Source organism: Urocampus carinirostris, chromosome 1 (assembly GCF_059441175.1).
Source record: "Urocampus carinirostris isolate Australia breed hairy pipefish chromosome 1, RoL_Ucar_1.0, whole genome shotgun sequence".
Classification (NCBI taxonomy): domain Eukaryota; kingdom Metazoa; phylum Chordata; class Actinopteri; order Syngnathiformes; family Syngnathidae; genus Urocampus; species Urocampus carinirostris.
This window is the reverse complement of record NC_142349.1, coordinates 63367532-63389845: the sequence shown is the minus strand read 5'-3', so window position 1 is coordinate 63389845 and position 22314 is coordinate 63367532. Positions and strand designations below refer to the sequence as shown.

The window sequence follows — 22314 nt, the reverse complement described above, 5'->3', positions numbered from 1 at the left end:
CCGGGTTGCAATGGATGTAGCGTTAGCAAACAATATACAGACATTGTCAACATGAAATATAGGTCGTTTATAGGCAATAGAATGTAAGTGTTTTAAGCCTAGATTTAAACATTTCCACTGAGGTTGCAGATCGAATCTCAGGAGGGGAGAGCTTTCCACAGCACAGGGGCTTGGATGGAGAAGATTCTGGAGCCTGCAGATTTCTTCTTGGCTCTTGGAGTCAACAGCAGACCAGCATGGATGGATCTCGAACCTGCGGATCTCTTCTTGGATCCCGCAATCACTTCTAGACCAGCATTTTCAGAGCAAAGTCTCCGGACAGTTACATAAGTGGAAATACAATCTGAAAGATACGAGGGAGCAAGTCCATGCATGATTTTGTATAAGACCAAAAGAACCTTAGCTCAACTCTTGGCAATGGGATATAGAAAAAAACTCAGGTCGAGAAATTTGTATTTCTTTAAAATTGTGGAATCCCTACCAAGAAGTCGCCGCCATGTTTGTCTGGCTATGCTGTGCTCTTGGCACTGGTTTTCGTTGGCATTAGACGATAGTGCCATCTAGTGGATACATATTACACATGGGTCCTTCAGATTAAAACAATGAAGGTACAACAATTCTGTGAGTGTTTGTTCTTGACTATTTTTTCTTTGCATGTTTTGAGTGTGAAAGCATCCAATTTTACCTTTAGAATGTGTTAATTCTAATTAGATCCATTGTCATTGTTTGCAACGATATTAAGAAGTGACACTCGAGGATAAAGATTCAATAAAGACTTGAAAGAGAATTGTTATTTTCCCAGGATCAACAGGTTACAATGGTTGATTTATGTATTTAGAATGGAACAGTTTTATTAATTTACTTATACATGTATTTTCAACGGAATTATTTTATTCCATTAATCCATTTTCCGCACCTCTTATCCTCACTGGGTGTCAAGAACCGGAACAGGAGTAGAACCCAAATGCGTGACGTTTCTCACACAAGCTTTTAAGTTACGAGAAATGGGGCAGTCATGCACGCAGGGTTGGGTAGGGTTACTTTAACTGGATTACTTTCAATTACTTTTGGATTACTCCAATACCAAATGTGCTAATAAAAGACAAAATAAACTAAATATGAATAAAATTGTGACTCACAACACGTGGTAAACTTTCTCTTCTGGCTTTGATCTCTTTGATCTCCGGCAAAACTAACATCAAATGCGACAGAAATCCAAACAGCTTGCCAACATCATTTTTGCCCTTCCATGTGTTCCGTTACTCCCCAAGCATGCACAAAATTCAGTCATTTTATTCATATTTAGTTTATTTTGTCTTTTATTAGCATATTTGGTATTGGAGTAATCCAAAAGTAATTGAAAGTAATCAAGTTAAAGTAACCCTACCCAACCCTGCATGCTTGTTAACCCAAACGCCAGTGATTCGGCGATCGTTGGGCAGAAAACATAAGGCTGCCATCTGGCGTGGAGTGACAGGAACCCAGAGGACGACGAGATCGACACTAATTCCCCGAGCAGATATCGGACTGATGGGGGCGGTACCGGACAGGACGGGACAGACAGGATAGATATCAAAACTGGATATCGAAATTAAACAGGACAAAATAGCCGGGAACAATACCGGACAGGAAGCACAAGCAGGAAAACCGGACAGAGGTTCGATGACGGACTGACAAAGGCTGAGTGAGACCACTGAGCTAATATAGAAGGGAAGCCAATCTGTCAACGAACCGCAGCTGGTGCCAGATGGGCGGGGCCAATTGGGCGCCATGACACCGGGATTATTTATTTCATGGAATTATTTATTTAACTTATTTAACGTGCACCTCCAGCAATTTTGTTTCCTTGCAGACCTTGTGACCTTCGCACTTTTTACAGCGATCTTTTTCACTTATTTTAAATCATTTATTTTTTTTTAATTATGGAAGTAACCATTGCAGGGTTGTTATCCATGTAGCTATTTGTTCATTGATATGTAAAGATAATTTAGACATTGATACAAAAATATCAATAATTGCAAATCTTTTTTTTCTTTCTTTCCCCTTTTTTAATTTTCATTTTTCATTATTTCATTTCTCTTGTATTTTTTTCTTTTTGAAAGGCTGGTTAACAAAATGAGAAAAATAATGATGCTTTTTGGTCATTTCAAGTCTCCAGAGTTTGTATTCTTCTTTGTGCTTCTGAAAACTCGTTTTGGTCTACACTTGTGTCAAACAGGCAGCCCACAGGGCAGATCAGGCCCACCAAGGGTTTTAATACGGCTCGCAAGACTACACTGAGAGAAGCACAGGAGGAAAATGAGCTGCAGTTTTAAAAATGTCCGCTTGATGTCACCCAAGCCAGGCAAAGCAACTCTAGTGGTACTTGCTTTCTATCGACCTCTTTTTTCTGTATTCCTCTCTCCCCCTTCCCTTTCTCTTGTTATTTCTATATCTGATTATCTTTCCTTCTTTCTCTTTTTCCGTTTATTTTTTACTTTGTGTCAGTTTTGCTCCCCTATATCCTTTCTTTCTCACGTTTTCTCTTTTGCTATTTCCTTCTTTTTTCTCTTTCTCCCCTTCTTTCTCATGCTCACTCGTTTTTCTCTTTCTCCGTCTTTTTCTTACTGTATTTTTCTATTCTCTTATTGTTTCAGTCTTTCTTTCTCTCACTTTCTTTTTCTTTATTAATTTCTCTTTCTGTTTCGGTCTCTTTCTTTCTCTTTTTCTCCATCCCTCTTTTTATCTCACTCTCTCTCTCCCTTTCTGTCTCTCACACTCTCTCTCCTTTTCTCTCTCTCCCTCTCTCTCTCCTTTTCTCTGTTTCTCTCTCTCTCTCTCCTTTTCTCTGTTTCTCTCTCTCTCTTTCTCTCTCTCTTTCCCTTTCTTTCTCTTAAATTTACTAGTCCAACCCCCTCAGACTTTTTTTTCTAGGATGTGGCCCCCAGCTAAAATGAGTTCGACACCCCTGCTCTAAACCATAGAGTTACATGTAGTGATCAAATATAACAAACTGTCCTTTAAAAAAATAAGATCGTTGATTGGATCAAGAGATCGCAGGTTCGATTCCCGGCTCCTCCGAGTTATATGTGGAGGTGTCCTTGGGCAAGACACTGAATCCCTAATGCCGGCAATAAGCAGGTTGGCGCCTTGCATGGCTGCATGGTCGCTATTGGTGTGTGAGTTTGTGTGTGAATGGGTAAGTGTGAAGCGCATTGTAAAGCGCTTTAGGAGCGATGTTCCCTGTAATTTTCCTTACGGGTCTGAGCGTTCACACAAAGTCGGTGAGCAACGCTTGAAACAACAGTAAGCCACCATAATCCCAAGTGTGGCAAGATAATTCATTATCAAACATGTCCAAAACTTGACATCAAGCTACATTTTGCTGAGTTTCCAGCAATGCAAAATGATTTTTCTCTTTTGAATGAACTGACTCATTTACGATTGCAAAGGTTGTACGGCCTACATACGTCGTTTGTTCTTACAATACTTTCACAAGATATCCATTTCTTTTTATTTCCTGATATATTTTGTCGCATACTATTAACATTTTTGGGGGCTTATTGAGTCAGTTGTAAGATACAGAACTGTACTTAATCACATTTTTTATACTTTTTTCTGTGTTTTTTTCTACCTTTATTTTTTAATTCCTTTAAAAAAATCTCATTGTGTTTATTTTTTCCGAGCTGTTACTTTTTTCTTTTTGTTCTCTATTTACTTTTTTCCTACATTTCTTTCTTTTCTTTTTTTCCGGCTTTTTCTAAATTTTTCCTTCTTTTTTTCCTCTTCCTTTTTTTTTTTTTTTTCTCAGCTTTACACTACTTTTTCATTTTGGTATTTTTTTTCGATTTTGTTCCATTCCCCCCTTCCTTTAAGTCATTTTGTGCATAATTTTACTTAATATTAGGTCATGTTGGGATTAAAGAAGCAAAAACAACCTGAAGAGCCGTTTAGGACCCTTTTTAGTGAGCCGGGCCGAAGAAGCCGGTTCTCGACAAACTCTACTAACTTTACTCAACTTCGTTCTACTTCGACTCGACTTCAAAATACCGCATTTAGGACACAACGTCGGGGGAACCCGTGTATTTAACCTTCATGCACTGTAATTTTGACTTAAGTCGCTTCTTAATAAGTAATTTTGAGCCCTCATTTTTGTGCGCTGGCTAGATTTTCTTGTGCGCCGAGAATGTGCGAGCAGTGCGCGATTGCGCACGCGTGCAGCTTAGAGGGAACACTGTTTGGGAGGTCTTCGTTGACTTGAAAAGCGCTATATAAACGCAGACCATTTGATGTTAAGGGACGCCATTGCTGTAAACAGCAGCAGGGAGGCAGCAACGCGCTGCCTGATGACTGCAGACTCCAATGCGCCTGTGCGGGTCTCGCGCATGCGCACTCCTTGGCATTTTGAAGTGGCTCCTCTCCGGGGTGTTTGAACAGGAAGGCGGACATGTTGGCCAGCCTGTGGGACAAAATCGGGGCATCGTCTGCTGTTTTCCCCTCAACGACAACTCCAAACAAACCCAGCGGTGCACAAACCGGAGGAATAGTATCGCTTGGGCCTGGATACCATTAACCATCGATGACAGCGGCGGGATTTAAAAAAAAAACAACACTTTAAAAATGATCGACATTTAGAAAGAAGCAGAAGTTTTTTTCCACTTCTTCCCCGCCACTACTTCTTCTTTTGAGCTGTCACGTTCGTCTTTTTGTCGCCTTTTCTCGCCACGGAGATGGGAACTGCCCCGGATTTAATACAAGAGATCATTTAAATGCAAGCTTTGTTTTGGGGGTCGTGGTTCGGATGCCTGGACGTTTGAAGGCGTTCTCTGCAGGCATCCTGCGGAGGCTGACTAATCTTCCACTGTCGCGTTGCTCCTGAAAGTTGCTTTTCCAGACTCATTTGGAGAAGGACTGTTCTCCCCCGCATTATAAAAATGTGGCTTCGGGATTTTATATATTTTACCTCGTGTGCGTGCAAGAGAAGAACGATGTGTCGTATTTAAAAGTTCCCACGAAGAACGAAGAAGGAAACGTAAAATAACAAACGAACGCTCGGCTAGCTAGCGAGCTAATGCTAGCGGCTAACGCTAGCTAGCCACTCATTTTGCCTCCCATTTTTTTTAAAACAAGATACTAAGGGGACGTTTTATCCTACGCACATAGAAAATGTCTTCTGCGGAAAGTATGGAGGATCGGTTTGGAAAAATCGACGTCATGTTGAAGGATCCCAAGTCTGAGATCAACACGGATTGTCTACTGGTAAGTTTGTAGCGTGCTAGCATTGCTAATGAGCTGACCCGAGGAAGCCATTCGGTTGGGGATTCTTTCTCAACAAGTTGCCTCACCTCCGGAAAAAAAAAAGTTTGATACCAATTATTAACAGCTCACATTTTCTATTTTTCCTCTATACGTTGATTAGTTAACAACCGGGCTTAAACAATACGGCCGTTTTGCAGCAATTAAACAAGCTGCTGTTCAAGTTGATTTGAAATCAATGCAGAAATTGCAATTTAAAAGTCGTAAATACTGTCCAGAAACGTGCACAAGTGTGTTCCAAATGGAGCAACAAATATCTTTGGAGAACAAATCACTTGGAATTCATAGAGGTATGTGATGTCATGATTAGCGCTCTAAGTACCTTTGACATGTGGGTGGCAGCTTGCAATTGAGAGATCATGAACTTGATTGCATACTTTAGTCACCGCAATATTGGCTTCAGTTGGAACACATTCTACAAAACAGAACAGCTTTGTTTTCCTTAGAATTGCATGGTTGTTTCAGAAACTTGATCAGATCACCCATTATGGTAAATTGTCTGCATTTATGTAGCACTTTCAAGTCAATGAAGACCTCCCAAAGGCCTTTACAATGTGCTTCAGCCATGCAAGGCGCCTACCTGCTTATTGGGGGGCATTGCCCAAGGACACTTCGACATAACGGGAATCCAACCTGCGACCTCTTGATCCCAAGCAAGCGCTCTACCTCCTGAGCTATTCCCGTCCTGCAAAAAGTTATCATGTAATCACTAGGATATTATTTTATTTCCAGGGTATGATTGTTCGAAGTAAGGTTTACATGGACTCGTTCAACCACAAGGACATCATGCCTGTTAGAAATCCAGTTTCCCAGTAAATTACAATGACTCATCTCCGGTGAACTATTTTCAGAGCTGTACAGCAGCCTGCTTAGGTGTTCTTAGGGGACCGCTGAAGTAGAACCTACTCTAGTAGTACAATGTTTTCTATCTAGACTGGATAGCGTTTGGCTCTGGAAGTCAAAGACTGTGAAATTTGAATTACGGGTACTGTAAACTATTTATAATCTGGTATCATGAGACTTAAAAGAACAAGTTTTATCCATTTTTGTTTTACTGCAACATACCCCTTTTCATTAACGCAAAATATTTTTCAACAAGTTCGCCACTGATGATCTTTATAAGTGGGAGGAAAGCAAGTGCTGTGATTTTTGCAGTTCTGCTACTTTTACCAAATACATTTTAGAATGAGATCTAGTCCTTAACTAACTTCAGGTGCCCCCATAATATTAAAAATTCCCTGTTTTTATAGGGTTGTGATGACATAGTTCAGTGTTTACAGTGGTCATGTGACCTTTTTGTGCAATTTTAATCAGAGTACTTTGCGGCATGTTGTATTAAAATTAGTTATTTAACATGAAGTGTCAAAAAATATTGGGAAGAAACCCATACAAAAACGGTAGTTGCTTTAATTAAATGTTACATTTCGTTACACTACTATGTCACACACTATATGGTCAAACTGAGATTTTTTATAAAATTGGCCTGTCTAAATTGTCCCTAGGTGTGAATGAGTGTCCGTCCCTGTGTGTCCTGCAACTGGCTGGCAGCCAGTTCAGGGTATCCCCTGCCCACTGCCCGAAGATAGCTGGGATGGGCTCCAGCACCTCCGCGATCCTACTGAGGTTAAGCGTTGCAGATGATGGATGGATGGATGAGATTTTGTCTACATAAGATTCCCACAGAAAACTGCAAAATCTGCACGATTGCAGCCAATCATATTGCAGATAATAAACAACAGAATGTTTGCCTTATCCATGAACTTGACTTAGAAATGACAGCCTCAAGGGAAAAATAGCCTTTCTCAAAGGTCCTACAAATGACTTGGATCATTTTGTGATTAAAGCGATTTAAAAAAAAAAGGTTGAGAAATTGCTGATTGCAAGACAGCTCTCAAACACAGTTCATTATTCATTTTGCAAAGAATTACACTGTGCTTTCTGACAAGAACTTAAATTATCTCCAAACTGGCATTGCACCTAAACATTCTGGTCAGTGTCGTAAATTGTGATTTTCTGATCCAGTTTTTTTTAAATTCCAATACTTATACCAGCACCTTGGCTTTACCAGTGGAAAATGAAATGTATATGTATGTGTAATATATATATATATATATATATATATATATATATATATATTATAATGAGTGCAGTAACAGCAAAACATTGTTCATAGCGCCAGCTACCCTAGTTGGCTAATACAAAATTACGGAAACAGTCGGACTAAACCACAACAGAAACTGTCGGAATTTTTTGGTTTCGGACGTGTGAAAAACCGTCCAACGGAATCCTTTGTTTTGCTTGATGATGTCAGTTGCCCCTTCACTCTGTTTGACAACAAACTATGTCAAGCATGGTGTCTCATGTTGCTTTGGCAAATATGTAGACTGCATGAATAAGTGACTGGATCAGGACTGTCCTCACAGATGCTGGCTTCACTTTATTTTCTATTACAACTAAGGAAATCAACTGTTTCATAGTTTTATTGGGTGTTATATTCCTGGGGGGGTGTAGATACAGTATCAGGTAATTCAAGGTCAAACTCAAAAGATTTATCCTTACCAAAATTTGACATGTTGTAGTATTATACTTCCTCTCTGTATGCATATGTTAATGAAAAGTAACATTTTTCATACATATTTGCATTACATGTGCTCAATTAAGACTGTCACTCTATACCTGTACATTAGTGTATGAAGCTAATATTACATAAAATTTGTTTTCACACTTGAACTTGATTCTGTTTAATTAGTGAACCAGTCACCGTTAAGACAATGTTCATATTTCACCCAACAAATGTGACAAAAAAGTAGATTTTGCTTTGAAGCTCACCACAAGAATGCTTTGTGGTTATGTAACTTCCTAAGTATTATACTGCCATTGACTCATTCATCCGCATAAGCTATTTGATCACTGGGCTTATTTAGGCCAATCGTGCCGGGTAGGTAGTCCAGAACATGAAAGGAGCAATGGGCGGTGCTTTTTCTCACTAGCCACTTCCTAACTCAATTAGTGGTTAACTAGAGTAGCAGCAAAGGAGTCATTTTTACGCCTTTCAGACTAAACCTGAACACTGGTGGGTTTATACAGTTTGACACATCGTCAAATGAATTGTGAGGCCACTGAAAAAAACGATTACTGAATTATGTTCGATCAATTCAGTCAATGGGCCACTGATAGTTATTGATAGAATTTCATTAATGAGTATATGATTGGCATATGATTCATCAATCAGTCTTGAAATTGAAAACTATTACTTTCAGCACTCTCCTGTTGCCCCACCAAAAGTATTTTTTTATTATTACATCAGGCGTTGATCACATATCACATTACTCTGACTCTAGCGTTTACGACGCACTACCACAACTTAAGAATTGTCTGCTTGGAATTACCTCGGTGTGCAAAAAGAAGTCCCGTCTCATGGGTTAGTCCAGGAATGTTTTGTGGTTTGCTGTTACTGATTGGAAACTTTTTGATTCAATTAGCTTAAGTAAATCAAATAACTCGGTTCATTGAAACCAAAGTGAGAGTAAAATTTGTGTAAGTGCCTTGAATTTTTGCACTAATGAAATGATCTGAAATGAAATGATCTGCATTTATATAGCGCTTTTCAAGTCAATGACTTCCCAAAGCGCTTTACAGTGTGCTTCACATTTCCCAATAGCAGCCGTGATCTGTGCAGCCATGTAAGGGAATAACCTAATTATTGGGGGTATTGGAGGTTCAGTGTCTTACCCAAGGACACTTCGGCATGTAACATGGACATGCCGGGATTCGAACTGGGATCCCTTAATCCTAAAACGATCGCTCTACCTCCTGAGCTACTGCCGCCCAAGGGAATGATTCCCTTCCCTTATCGATTAATACTACTACGTGCTGCAATAATAGGTTTGTTAAACTGTAATTTACCACGAGAAAATAAGTATGTAATAGACTAGAAATATGCAACTTTTGCCGAACTTTATGATGGATATTTTTGCAAAATTCATGCTTCACCTATGCTCGGGTGACATGACTAGAGATGAAACTTATTATCATTAAGAGCAAACCGATTTAATGCTTATCGTTGTAATCGCTTCATCTTTTAATGACTATTTATGGTTTTTAAATCCCTCACTCTAAATTTCACCTGCTGTCGTAAAATATGCTCAATTTTAAACGTCTTTCACAAGAGAAGACTGATTTGCTTTGTGTCCGATCAAAAACCAAAACTTTTCACATAAGCGGTAGAAGAAAATGGGTTAAAACTTGGTGAGTGTAATTTTTAAGAAATAGCCGCGAACCGTGATGTTATATTTGTCAAATGACACAAATGGGTGTTTTCTTCTTAGGTATTTTTTACAAAACAGTGACAAAACAAAAGTTTGAAAGTGCAAAGCTTACAAGTTGGAAAAAACAACATTTTGAGATTTGAATTTCTGTTTTGATAGTTGTTTTCAAAGTGTTTTAAAATACTGGGATAAAGATGGAAATATTTAGCTTTTATCCGTTTTTTTTTATTACTGTAATCAACAAAATATTTACCTAAATAAACAACTTTTTTAGCATCATCATTTCAAATCAGACTGCTTTGTGAAGTAGGTCTATGCACAAGAATGCCACATGGCTGCAGTTATGTTTTAGGACAGAGATGGCAGCTTTTAGTAAAAGGTAGCAATCTCGACAATGCATCTTCAGTTTTATATTTACCTACTGTAAATTCCGGACTATAAGCCGCTACTTTTTTCCCAAACATTCAACCCTGCGGCTTATTCAGTGATGCGGCCAATTTATGTAATTTTTCTAACGACCGCCAGCGGCGCTCGAGTACAAAAGGTAAGATTTAGACTGCAACTTCTTAGCTTGTGCACAAATTAAATTAGCATAGACATATCCTCATCATGCAAATTGCAAAAAGAAAGTCACATGGCGCAACTTTCAAGCTAAAAGCAATCGAGCAATCCGATATGGAAGGAAACTAAGCTGCCGCACGTAAATTTGACTTTACTTGCGTGTTTTTGGATAAGGGAGCGTGGGACGACGTCTACATGACAAAGTCCCTTTCCCATACTGAAGGAAGGCGACTTTGATGACGTCAATATCAAGGAGGAAGATGAGGACGGTTTACCATGCTTACTACAAGTACGGTATGTTTTTTCTAACAGAGCTGTTTACGTTGTTGCGAGCGTGTTGCTAGAAGCGTTTTGCTACCCTTTACAGGCACGGTTTGGGATGAAAGTTATAATATCTTTATTTAAGCTTTGAAAACTCTCTCGGTGTACCGTCTTTGTAAATATGTGTAACCATGTATAATATGTATTTGCAACTGTATATTTTTGTCTCATCTCATCTCATTAGCCGTACCGCTTATCCTCATTAGGGTCGCGGGGGGGGCTGGAGCCCATTCCAGCCATCTCCGGGCAGTGGGCAGGGGACACCCTGAACTGGTTGCCAGACAATCGCAGGGCACACAGGGACAGACAACTCATTCGCTCATTCACACCTAGGGACAATTTGGACCGGCCAATTCACCTGAAATGCATGTTTTTGGAATGTGGGAGGAAACCGGAGTGCCCGGAGGAAACTTTTAGAAACTTATTCTGATGTTTTGCACGAGCAAATGAGAATGAAGGGGCGGGGCAAACGCGGGCTGACGGGAAGTGGAGTAAAGGTGACACGTGTTTGTGGACGCGGCCGACAATAGTGAATATATATTTTTCCTACCCTTACCTTTGGAAATAGACTTTTTTCCTTGGATTACTTTCAACGGGCACCCGGACTCTGCAGGTCTGCATTAAATCTTAAGTACCGGTATCATTTTCCGTTCATTTTGCCGGCTGTGTTTTCTGGACTGTATCGGGTATGGGATAATTTCTTGTTTGTTTTTTTTTTTTTTCAATGTGGGCGCATGCGGCTAATATACAGGTGCGGCTTGTGTATGTACAAAATCGGTTTTACTCCTGAAATGTGGTGGGTGCGGCTTATAATCAGGTGCGCTCTATAGTCCGGAATTTACGGTATATGTCTGGTGGCGCCCATTCCTCTCCAGGCTAACAAATGTTTGCACCCGGTTTCCACCCGGGGATCCTTTTCGCGTGTTAGGCAAATACGCTAACCATTGCACTACGGAAACTACTAGTCCATAAAACTTTTGTTAATACACTGGTAAGGCATAACCACGGGTGCACATTACTTTATTTCACACAACCTTATTCATCGCAATGCCAACCTTTTTTGTTCTTTTTTCGTTGCACTTTCCCACGTTTATACAAGTTTGGACTGTGTCACCTCCATAGTTAGAGACTTACTGTACCTGAATCTTGCGAATAAAAACATGACCTCCCATTCTTTTACAGAAAAGACCGATTATAGTCACCTCAAAGTGCACACACTCAGCATTTTTAATGGGCCAAAACTGCAGGGACTGCTCAAGTTGGCAGCCTTACACACAAGTTTGTTGTTTTTTCCCCTCCTTTTTTTTTCCTTTTTCACCCCCTCCACAATCTGCCTTGATCGATGAATGGAGGCCTTTTGCCTTGCCACAGTGCGACTCCGCCCAGTGTTTAATAAAATTCCATCCTAATCAAATAACCTCTTGTCTTTGGATCGGCCCCCCGAGTTTACCCGCCGTGTCTAGGAGTCATTCTGCTGCTCGCCTGGCGGCGTTTGAGACAAGGCAGGCTGCTCTGAGGTAGTAGTAGGGTGTGGGCTCCGGCTTGTTTCACCATAAACCAAAATTATGTGCACCGAAGAATCATGTTTCTTAAGGCAGGGGCAAAACATTGTACTCAAAAAGCAACCAACCGTGCTTGGTTCTGAGTAATGAGTTCCTTAAGAACAGTCAACGGCAGGGGTGTCAAACTCAAAACTCATGGGGACCGGACCAGTAAATTAATGGCATTAAAATGTGCCTTTGCTGTAGGGTTAAAGTCTTCATTACACGTTTACCCTGGAGTGCCACGTCTTATCTCGTTGCATACAATGTATCTCAGCATTGATATCAATGACAATAAAGACAACTCAATACATTTAAAAAAAATGCATTCAAAAAAATTATTGTTGGAGTTATTTGACATAATATGAGGCTCACCTAGTGGGAGTGTCCGCCATCTTGCTTCTTATTTTTGTTTTAATGCATAAGGTTGGGCAAAAAAAAAGAAAAATGGTGCGGTTTGGACACCTTGAGTCTCCATAATTTGTCATCATACTTGTTTTTGCTTGCACTACACAATACATTGACAACAAGTGGTCAAATATTACATACGGTCCCTTGAATTCTACTCAAACTGAAAAGCGACACGAATTGCACGCCGACGCTCATTTTACTGCAAATAACTTAAATGAGTCATTTCATGGTTTAAATGTATTTTTCCCCCATTACTTCCTTCTTAAGTAAATAACACAAAATATTCTCTGGTTGATTAAAAGTATGCAGCAAATACAGCTTCAGTTGCATCAAAATTGGCGCCTGACTTTGGCGACATAAAGTGGACATATTTGACACTGCAGGTTGTTGTTTGACGCGATGCGGCATTTTTTTCTCTTGCACAAATCTCAGCCATGTCTCGCGAGCCGCATTAAATCTGTTAGCAGGCCGATCCGGTCTGCGGGACGTAGGTTTGAAACCCCTGGGCAATGGTAACCTGCACTTTGAGTGTCTTTGTTATTTCTCGTGGGGTTTTGTTTTTCCCAAAATTTCATTTTGTCTCATACCTTAGAGTTGTACACTGGCGGATCGAGGCCTGTGTTCCAGCTTTTATCTTCTAAGCCCCTAAATAAATCCGGTGTGGATGGAAGAGAGCCTTATCTGTATGTGTGCCCCCCACAACCCCCTTAATCGTGTTTCAGGCAGCCTCCTAAAAGAGGAGATCGCAATGGACAGAATTCCTGACATTGTGATGTGAAAGCTCCCTGACATCGGGTCTGATCACTGTCCACTTGTTGCTTTTGCCAACAGCTGATAGCTCTCAAACTGAATGCAAGCTTGTCTGGAATGGGTTTTGTCTGTTTCACAAACAATGGTATCACAATGATTCCCTACTCTTTCTAAGTCTTCAATTGATAAGGGTGGTATAAAAAACTAGACATGCTTAGAAATTGAAAGTTTGTGTCCGAAAATGAAAATCCAAAATGTGTAACACTCGGCCCAAAGACGAAAAGTGCAACCCTGAAATAAATGACCCAAAAAGTAAATATAAATATGACATTTATTTTGTACTGACGGGCAGCACGGCAGCGCAGTGGTTAGCGCGTGTGCGGCACAGTTCTGAGGTCGTGGGAACCTCCTGCGTGGGTTCAAATCCAGCTACCGGCCTTACTGTGTGGAGTTTGTATGTTCTCCCCGTGCTTGCGTGAGTTTCCTCCGGGCACTCCGGTTTCCTCCCACATCCCAAAGACATGCATTTCAGGTGAATTGGCCGGTCCAAATTGTCCCTAGGTGTGACTGAGCGAGTGAGTTGTCTGTCCCCGTGTGCCCTGCGATTGGCTGGCAACCAGTTCAGGGTGTCCTCTGCCCACTGCCCGGAGATGGCTGGGATGGGCTCCAGCCCCCCCGCGACCCTCATAAGGATAAGCGGTACAGCTGATGAGATGAGATTTTGTACTGACCTGGTCAAAAGGCATAATATAAATTATAAAACTGACTGGGACTGACTCAGACAGGGATTTTACTTGCGACTAATTCTAAATATTTAAATTTGCATAAAACAAGAAAGGCATTTAAGTGCTTAAATAATCGTCTCGGACAACTAAGTGTAACAGTTGAATGAAACTGTTAAAAGATCTTAAATGAAAATAATATAAGCAAGTTCATTCTACTTTAGTATTTTGAATAACGTGTTATAAAACAGATAGCTAATAGCTGCTGCACTATACGGTTAATCGCTCCCTTTTTTTAAGTGAAAATGTTCGGGGGCACTTGAGTTTTTTTTTTTTTTTAATGGACAGGACAGGGAACAAGATGACAAACACAATAATGATGATGCAGTAGTCCGTTCAGTCTAATGCCATAAGTAATTCACTCTTGCATATTTACATACCTGTAAACATCAGCCAATTTCTCCCCGTATTAATGATTGCTATTCCCCTTAATAAGTGATTAAAAAAAACTTACAAACACATTACGGCACCTATTTACTCACAGCAATGTAGTATAAAAACAAAGTTAATGTGTATAAACAAGTTTATTTTAATTGCCAAAAAAAACGACAGGAACAATTATTTCAGCATCATTCTTAGTTCTCTTCCCACTGATACTAAAACAATCCGGATTGGAGTGGTCTAACAAAAAATGAGTACAGACGCAGAGGTTCCGGACGCTCGTTCGTAAGTTGAATGTGTTCGTAAGTTGCTTCAGTCCTATATTTTGTATGTTTATGGTTTATATAAGTATGTTTAAGGCTTGTATAAGTAACCTGTATTGTTTTGTACTAAAAAATAAACACTTCATAAAAGGATATGCTCTATAAAGATAAATAAAGTTAAGTGTAACTTACTTTTGGAAGATAAGCTTCAAGAGGTCCTTCTCTGCGTAAGAGAGTGGCTGATAAAAATCAATCCAACCATTTTCTCAATTGCATCAAGCTTTCTTATTCCACTTTCATTTCAAATTAAACGGCTCACCTCTTCTTTACACTTTACACCAACTATATTGAATGGATGCACGAGATATTAAACAATAGAAACGTCAAAGTTCTGAGCGTCCTGGAGATTCAGTTCACGTAGCACTGCTTGTTTACGTACGATCTGGAAGGAGGAAGCGGATTTTTTTTTACTTCCGGGTGGATTGTAGGTGACTTCTCACAGCGCCACACGCTGGTAGCGGCGGAAAGAGGCACTACAGTACTGTCCTGTGCTTGGAAATTCAAAATCTAAATTACAGCAATGTACGGATATTTTTCAACATCCCGAAAAAAATGTTCGCATCTACCAACGAATGGTCGTAAGTGGGGGAGCGTCTGTATAAAAACAATTAAATATGTTCCAGTTCAAAAAATGATATACGCCGTACATAATTTGGAATTATCATAGTTGAATAATAGTGGTAAAGTATTTTGAATTCTCTTGGCTCATGATTTGACTATAGCCAATTAATTTCAACGACAGAGGGATTGCATTTTAGAAAATACCTTTTTAGGAATTAAAACTGCTGAGCTGTAGATGTTAAGCTCTAGTGTTGGCGTGTAAAAAAATGTAGTTAAAAATTTGGTACTAACATATAATGTACCGTATTTTCTGCACTATAAGGCGCACCTAAAAGCCTTTATTTTTTTTCAAAAGCTGACCATGCGCCTTATAATACAGTGCGCCTTATATATGGATCAATATTAAGTCTCAAAGTCTTGCAACTAAAGGAAGCAGCCGTCGACCAGATTTTCCCCCGAAGGCGAAGTCGTCCGTGGTGTATGCTGGGATTTATATACCGGCGTTTCATTTCCTAACCAATGTGTCAATCATCATTTGAATCAGTCACTAGTGGCTAAAGTTATTCGGAAATAAAAGGGGGCGGATCCTTTTTATCATTTACAGGCTCGCATAGGCTAAAGGGGCGAAACAAAGCCTGCAATTGGCCGAAAAAGATGAATGTGAATCACACGTTGGGTTGCACTACGGCATAGAGAAAACATGTTTTACTATTCTGTATTTGTAAATATTTTACTCTCCTGCCTGGATTTAATACACTCACGGTTGGAAAAAGACCCTGGTTACGTATCCTTAATAAACGTGAAGGCAAGAGAACTTAGGTGAGCTATGCGGCTTTATGTTTTCCCGGTATCTTGTTTTAAAACGATCTTGATGTTTCTGTGATGAGTCTATTTTTAAACTAAATTCAATTCAAAGTGTTTATTGTCATATGCACAGTAAAGAACCCCGTTTCTCTGCACAATCAAATTCTTACTTTGCTGTCCACACAGTTGCCAGCAAAAAATAAAATGGAAACTAAGAAATGTTTGGCATTTCTTGAATCCCAAGACTTTAACCTTCCGAATGATATTTGGAACGATGCATTTGAGTGATTGGTGACATCGTACGGACACCGCATCCGCACGTGTCTACGACACGTATTTGCTTCTTTGCAAGCTTTCGGAATGTTAAGGGGGTAATAAGTTTGACTCAACTGTCTGACTGTTTTGTCGACGTTCCCATTGTAGCGCCTTATAATCCGGTGCGCCTTATGTATGGAAAATATAGGACCAAAAACTATTTTTTGGGGGTGCGCCCTATAACCCGGTGTGCCTTATAGTGCAGAAAATAAGGTAATCCACAAGCCATTTCGTAAGAAGGAATGCACTGCCCTGTAAATTACTTGAGCTGTTCCAAGGCGTCCAAAAGTCGGGCAGTGTTTTTCTTAAATGATAAATGAGCGCATTTCACAGAGGATGGTAATTGAGGAAAAAGCATGTTTAGGTACTCAATTTGAAAGTGGCTTTTTTGGGTGTGGTGTGTTTGTGTTTTGCATCATTGTAAAAGTGTTATTATTTCTTTCAAAGAGGGCATATTTTCACTCCAATTTGATTACCTGAAGACAACTTATTTTCTACCATGTTTTTGGATAGGTGGCTTGAAAGAGTGAAAGGACATACCAGTGGCACAATGGACAATTATGCAGAAACAAAATGTTTTATTAGCTTTATATCACCTCTTTTGTGTAAATAGAATGTTAAAAATTATAGTCTCTCGTCTATTCGAACTGCCGAGTGTTGTCAATTAGCTCAGTCCCTAACAAAGATACCTTCAATTAGTGTCAAGTCTGATGAGTTCAGTGAGTCCATGTCTCTTTACACATTCTTTTTGGTATGTAACTGCGCTCCCCGCCACTGAACAAATGACATTACTATAACCTTTCTGAATAACTGACATAAATGGTGTGTGCATACTTATAGGCAGGGTTGGGTAGGGTTACTTTAACTGGATTACTTTCAATTACTTTGGGATTACTCCAATACTAAATATGCTAATAAAAGACAAAAGAAACTAAATGTGGATAAAATTATGACTCACAACACGTGGTAAGCGTTCTCTTCCGGATTTGATCTCTTTGATTTTCGGCAAAACTAACATAAAATGCGACAGAAACAAAATGAAAATAAATCCAAACAGCTTGCCAACATCATTTTTGCAGTTAGTCAAGTCAAGTCATTTTTATTTGTATAGCCCTAAATTACGAAGAGTCTCAAAGGGCTTTATATTACACAGACTATTTTTCAACCGACAAGAAGAGTAGGTTATTCATATGCTATGGAGTAGAAGTGAGTTTTAAGCTTAGATTTAAACATTTCCACTGAGGTTGCAGATCGGATCTCAGGGGGAAGAGCATTCCACAGCACCGGTGCCCGGATGGAGAACGCTCTCGAACCAGCAGAACACTTCTTTGCTCTTGGGATCACCAGAAGACCGGCACTCTCAGATCGTAGGCTTCGGACCGGGACATAACAGGAAATCAGATCTGAAAGATAAGAGGCAGCAAGTCCATGTATGATTTTGTATAATACTAAGAGAACCTTGAAATCACATCTAAGGCTAACTGGGAGCCAATGCAGGTTAGCCAAAATCGGTGTTATGTGATCGTACTTTTTTGTCCTAGTTAAAAGCCTCGCTGCGGCATTTTGTTCCGTTACTCCCCAAAAGGTAATTGAATTCATATTTCTTTTGTCTTTTATTAGCATATTTGGTATTAGAGTAATCCAAAAGTAATAGAAAGAAATCCAGTTAAAGTAACCCTACCCAACCCTGCTTACAGGCATGTGGCAATAACACAGCAGTGCAAAATAATTTTGAAATGTTAGCTTGACAGAATCAAAACCGAACTTTTCAAGTATCTAAATATATATTCCTTAACCTATCTTTCTATCTACACAAATATTCAGTAATGCACCGCTGGTATTGCCCGTAATTTTTCAAAATACTGCTTTTAGGGTGATCTATTTTTTTTGTAGAACCAAATCCTTGTAATCGGTTCTAATCTGTGCTGTCTGTCGCTTTTTTGTGGTCTTACAATCAGAACACCATGAACCAAATGCACATCCAAGTTTAGCTGGTGTAGCATTTGTTAAAAAAACAATTCCTCTGGGGTTTTTTAGTGGGAAGGCTCGCTAAATGTATAGTTGAGCCACCCCGTTTTCACTTAAAGTTTAGCACTGGCTGTCATAAACCACGCCCCTCAGCTGTTCAGGCCTGGGAAAAAACAATCTGCGCAGCTATTTGTAGCTTCACATTCCCTCAACTGACCGATGATGTGCTGGAATGCATACTTAACTGATAGAGGATCTCTATAATGGAGCTGTACTGTCCACTGAATTTAGATGGGTGGAAATCCAGGTTGACATCAACCTGGTCATTTTGAATCGGATTATTCAAAGAACGTCTTTGCGTTTTTTCTTTGTTTTCTCATGGTGCATTTTTGTTAGATTAAACAGCGGTTTTCAGTTTATTCTGTAAACTCTGTATATAAAATGTTGTTACTAGTACGCCAACACGATTTTCCACTGAAATACTTAATCAATTCACTTGAACTAAACTTTCTCAACTATTAAAGAAGCCGCATACAGGAATGGGTTTGAGTTAAAGAATAATTTCCAAGCTGGAGATTCTCACATTTTTGTTGTGTTTGGGGTTTAAACCATTGTGATCACAAACACGCAACGAAATCCCACCAATTTCATTTTAATATCTAATTTTGGACAGGATTATATTGAAACTACTGTATTAGCCGTTCATGTAAACAAAGGGATTAAGAAAAAATGCTGGACCACTAATTTCATTTTCATTTTTGTTGGTTATATGGCCATTCAACCAACACTAAAATATCTTTGAACTTGTTGTGTTATCTGTTATCATGCAAACCTGAGCAGTCAGCAAGTAGTAAAGCATTGTAGTAAAAGTAAATATAGGAATATAAAATCGATCACTAAAAGCTACGTATTGTGTCAGGGCTCTTTGTTTGAGAATTTGCAAAAACAATTACCTTATTTCCAGCACTATAAAGTGCACCGATTATAAGGCGCACCACCCATATATTCAGATATTTTCGTACTTTAACCCCTTATCGTGTGCCGCAGGACCACCGGTAGGTCGTCGGACAGTTGAGAAGCAAATGCGTTTCTGTACGATATCACCAGTCACTAAAGGATGTCATGCCACATATAATTGGGAAGTTTAAATTCTTGGGATTCGAGATATGCTGACCATTTAAAAATGAACTCATCACAAAAGCATCACCATCTGTCTAAAACATGACACCTGAAAACTAGAAAAAAAGCGGTAGCTCACCAAAGACGTCGTCTTGCCGCCATAAAATTCAATGTTAGTACTGAACCATGGCCTCCTTATATCCGCAAAATAATAGTGAATCCAAACTTGTAAAATATTTACTCCAAAACACACGATGATGCGGAGAGATAAAAAAGAAAATCCACCGAAAAGCATCTCTGCATTGATGGACAATGCTTGTTGCTAGCTGTCTGTTCAGCCCCGTATTTTCCGTTTACAAATATAATAGTAAAATTATTTTCTATAGGCAGTTAGCATCTGATCTTTTGATTGACCTATTTTTGAACCAATTGGAGGCTTTGTTTGGTGGTCCTCAGCCTGTATTAGCCCATACAGGCTTTTTTGCCAAAAATGACAACGTCCCCTTTACCTCCCAATAACTTAAGCCAATACAGACGCTGCCCTACTTGCAAACGAGAGAGGTTCCGGACGATCATTCGTTAGTTGGATTTGTTTGTAAGTTGCTTCAGTGCTATATTTTGTATGTTTAAGGTTTATATAAGTATGTTTAAGGCTGTATTGTTTTGTAAAAAGTATACATTTCATAAAACAATATGCTCTATAAAGATAAAGTTGAGTTTGACTTACTTTTGGAAGATGAGCTCCAAGAGCTCCTCCTCCGTGGTAAAGGTGGACGAAAAAAAAGCGATCCAACCATTTTCTTAACCGCATCAAGCGTTCTTAATCCACTTTGATTTAAAATGAAACGGCTCGCCTCTTCTTTACACTTTACACCAACAATATTGAATGGATGCACGAGATATTAAACAATAAAAATTCCAAAAATCTTAGTGCGCTGGAGATTCAGTACAGTATGGTTACATATGAACTAGGAAGTAGAATCCAGATTTATTCTTCAGGGTGGATGCTGGGTGACCTCTCACAGCTCCACGCGGCAGAAAGAAGCGCTACAATACTGTCATGTACTCTGAAAAGGGGGCACACAATACAAAATCTAACTTGCAGCAATGTCCCGATATTTTTCGACATCCCGAAATTTTTTTTCGCATCTACCGTTTTTCGTATGGTCTTAAGTAGGGTAACATCTGTGGTGACCGATTTAAATGATGATTGACACATCGGTTGTCCAATAATCTTCTGAATATATCAATATGAAGAATTCCCTATTGTATTAGACCCTGAAGTAAGTGTGAAATGAGACTACTTTAAGAGCTTCCGCATTTATTCATGTATAACCGTTGGGCTTTAAAAAACACTTACGATTCAATTATAGTTTTACATGCCCCTTACAATCTGTAAAATACTGTAACCATATTTTTTTATCAAGGCTTGTCCCAAAAAGGCCCCATTGCACAAGGTCAAAAACAGTACTGAGCCACCTAGGATTGGCCGAATGTGGAGCTCAGATAGTGAAAAACACGAGTTCACCTCACCGTTTGGTGTAGCACAATTATCTTTTGATGCGCAAGAGTTTGTGACAGCGATTCTTTCTGTCTGGGAACTCGTAAGAAAGCCGAGTGCCCCCGTTTTTGCCACCTCTAGGTTGAATGTCACTACCGTTTATCCACTGGACTTGTAAGCTATGCAGTCTTTCTAGGCAAGCAGGATTTCCTGTCACTTGTTGTTATGTATGAGCATGCTAACTAACTTTGGCAATTTTTCCACGTGATGCTTTTTTTTTCACCTGAACAAGCGAAGATTTTTGTAGGCTTTGGACCGGATTCACGTGTTTGGTGGATCTCGTGTTACCATGAGACAGGCAGTCTGCACACATGTGGAAAGCATATTGTCTTGAATAGGTGGCAGAAAAGGAAGTGACAAGTCGGGTCCTCCTGCTTTGCGCTGGCATGCATAACTGGGATGATGTGGCTCATTCTCCCGTGGAAACTTAGACTCATATTTAAATGACTGGAAAAGAGCTTAAGCCGTGTGCACATTCCTCTCTTTCTTCAGGCTTTAAATAAATAATGACAATATGTAATATCAAACGCTTAAGGCTGTGTTCTGCTTTAATATTCAATTTTTTAAAATCTTTTTTTTATTACCGCATCACTTCCATCTAACATCACACTTTCAATCACCCTATAGAGGGGGCCATGATCCAACACTAGTGCTAGAACCTGCAGACAATATTCGGATTAAGATCTGAATTTTGCCAATATTCATCTATGGCCTTTTAATTACGTTCGGGAAACCATACAAGCTCTTATTTGCATTTCTAATAGACAGATTGAGAGGCTTTTATAGGTCCGTTCATAAACAGAATTCAATTTCATGTAAACTCAACCTTTGTTTATCACAGGGGTTACATTCCTAAAAGAACCTGTGACTGGTGAAATCCAGCAAGTAGAAACTTTTTTGTGTATTTTTTTTAAATTACCGTATCAAACAATTCAAATCAAGTCATTTTTATTTGTATTGCCCTTGATCACAAAGAGTCTCAAAGGGCTTCACAGGTTACACAGACTATTTTTTCAGACTATTAGTCACATTTATTTGTATAGTCCTTAATCACAAAATGTTTCAAATGACTGCACAGGTTACAATCACACCATCCCCTGATCTTTTAAACAACATGCGGGAAAGGAAAAACTCAAAAACATCCGCATTAGGAGAAACCCTGAAGAGCTTTACAAGTGGTATTCCCCCTTCCAGGATGACCAGGCTGCAATATACGTTGCATTGGGGAACAATGCACAAAACTTGGTCAACATCAGTTTACAATAAAAAAACATAAGTAATTTGTAAAATTGTTTAAGAAGTCCATGACAACAACAAGGCAGCTTCCCATCCGAGCCCGCTGGTCGATGTAGA

The 22314-nt window shown here is 39.4% G+C and overlaps 1 protein-coding gene across 2 annotated transcripts in view; it reads left to right on the top strand.

The window, feature by feature from the left end:
* Positions 1-4399: 4399 nt before the first annotated feature.
* rock1 (Rho-associated, coiled-coil containing protein kinase 1) overlaps positions 4400-22314 on the top strand; it is a 61062-nt gene continuing 43147 nt past the window's right edge. Inside the window, exon 1 of one of the 2 annotated variants that reach the window (XM_088348119.1) lies at positions 4400-5238. In XM_088348119.1, coding sequence (XP_088204245.1) covers positions 5146-5238 — 93 coding nt within the window. In that variant the 5' untranslated portion in view covers positions 4400-5145. The remainder of the gene's footprint in view (positions 5239-22314) is intronic. The other variant, XM_088348127.1, reaches the window with a different exon arrangement.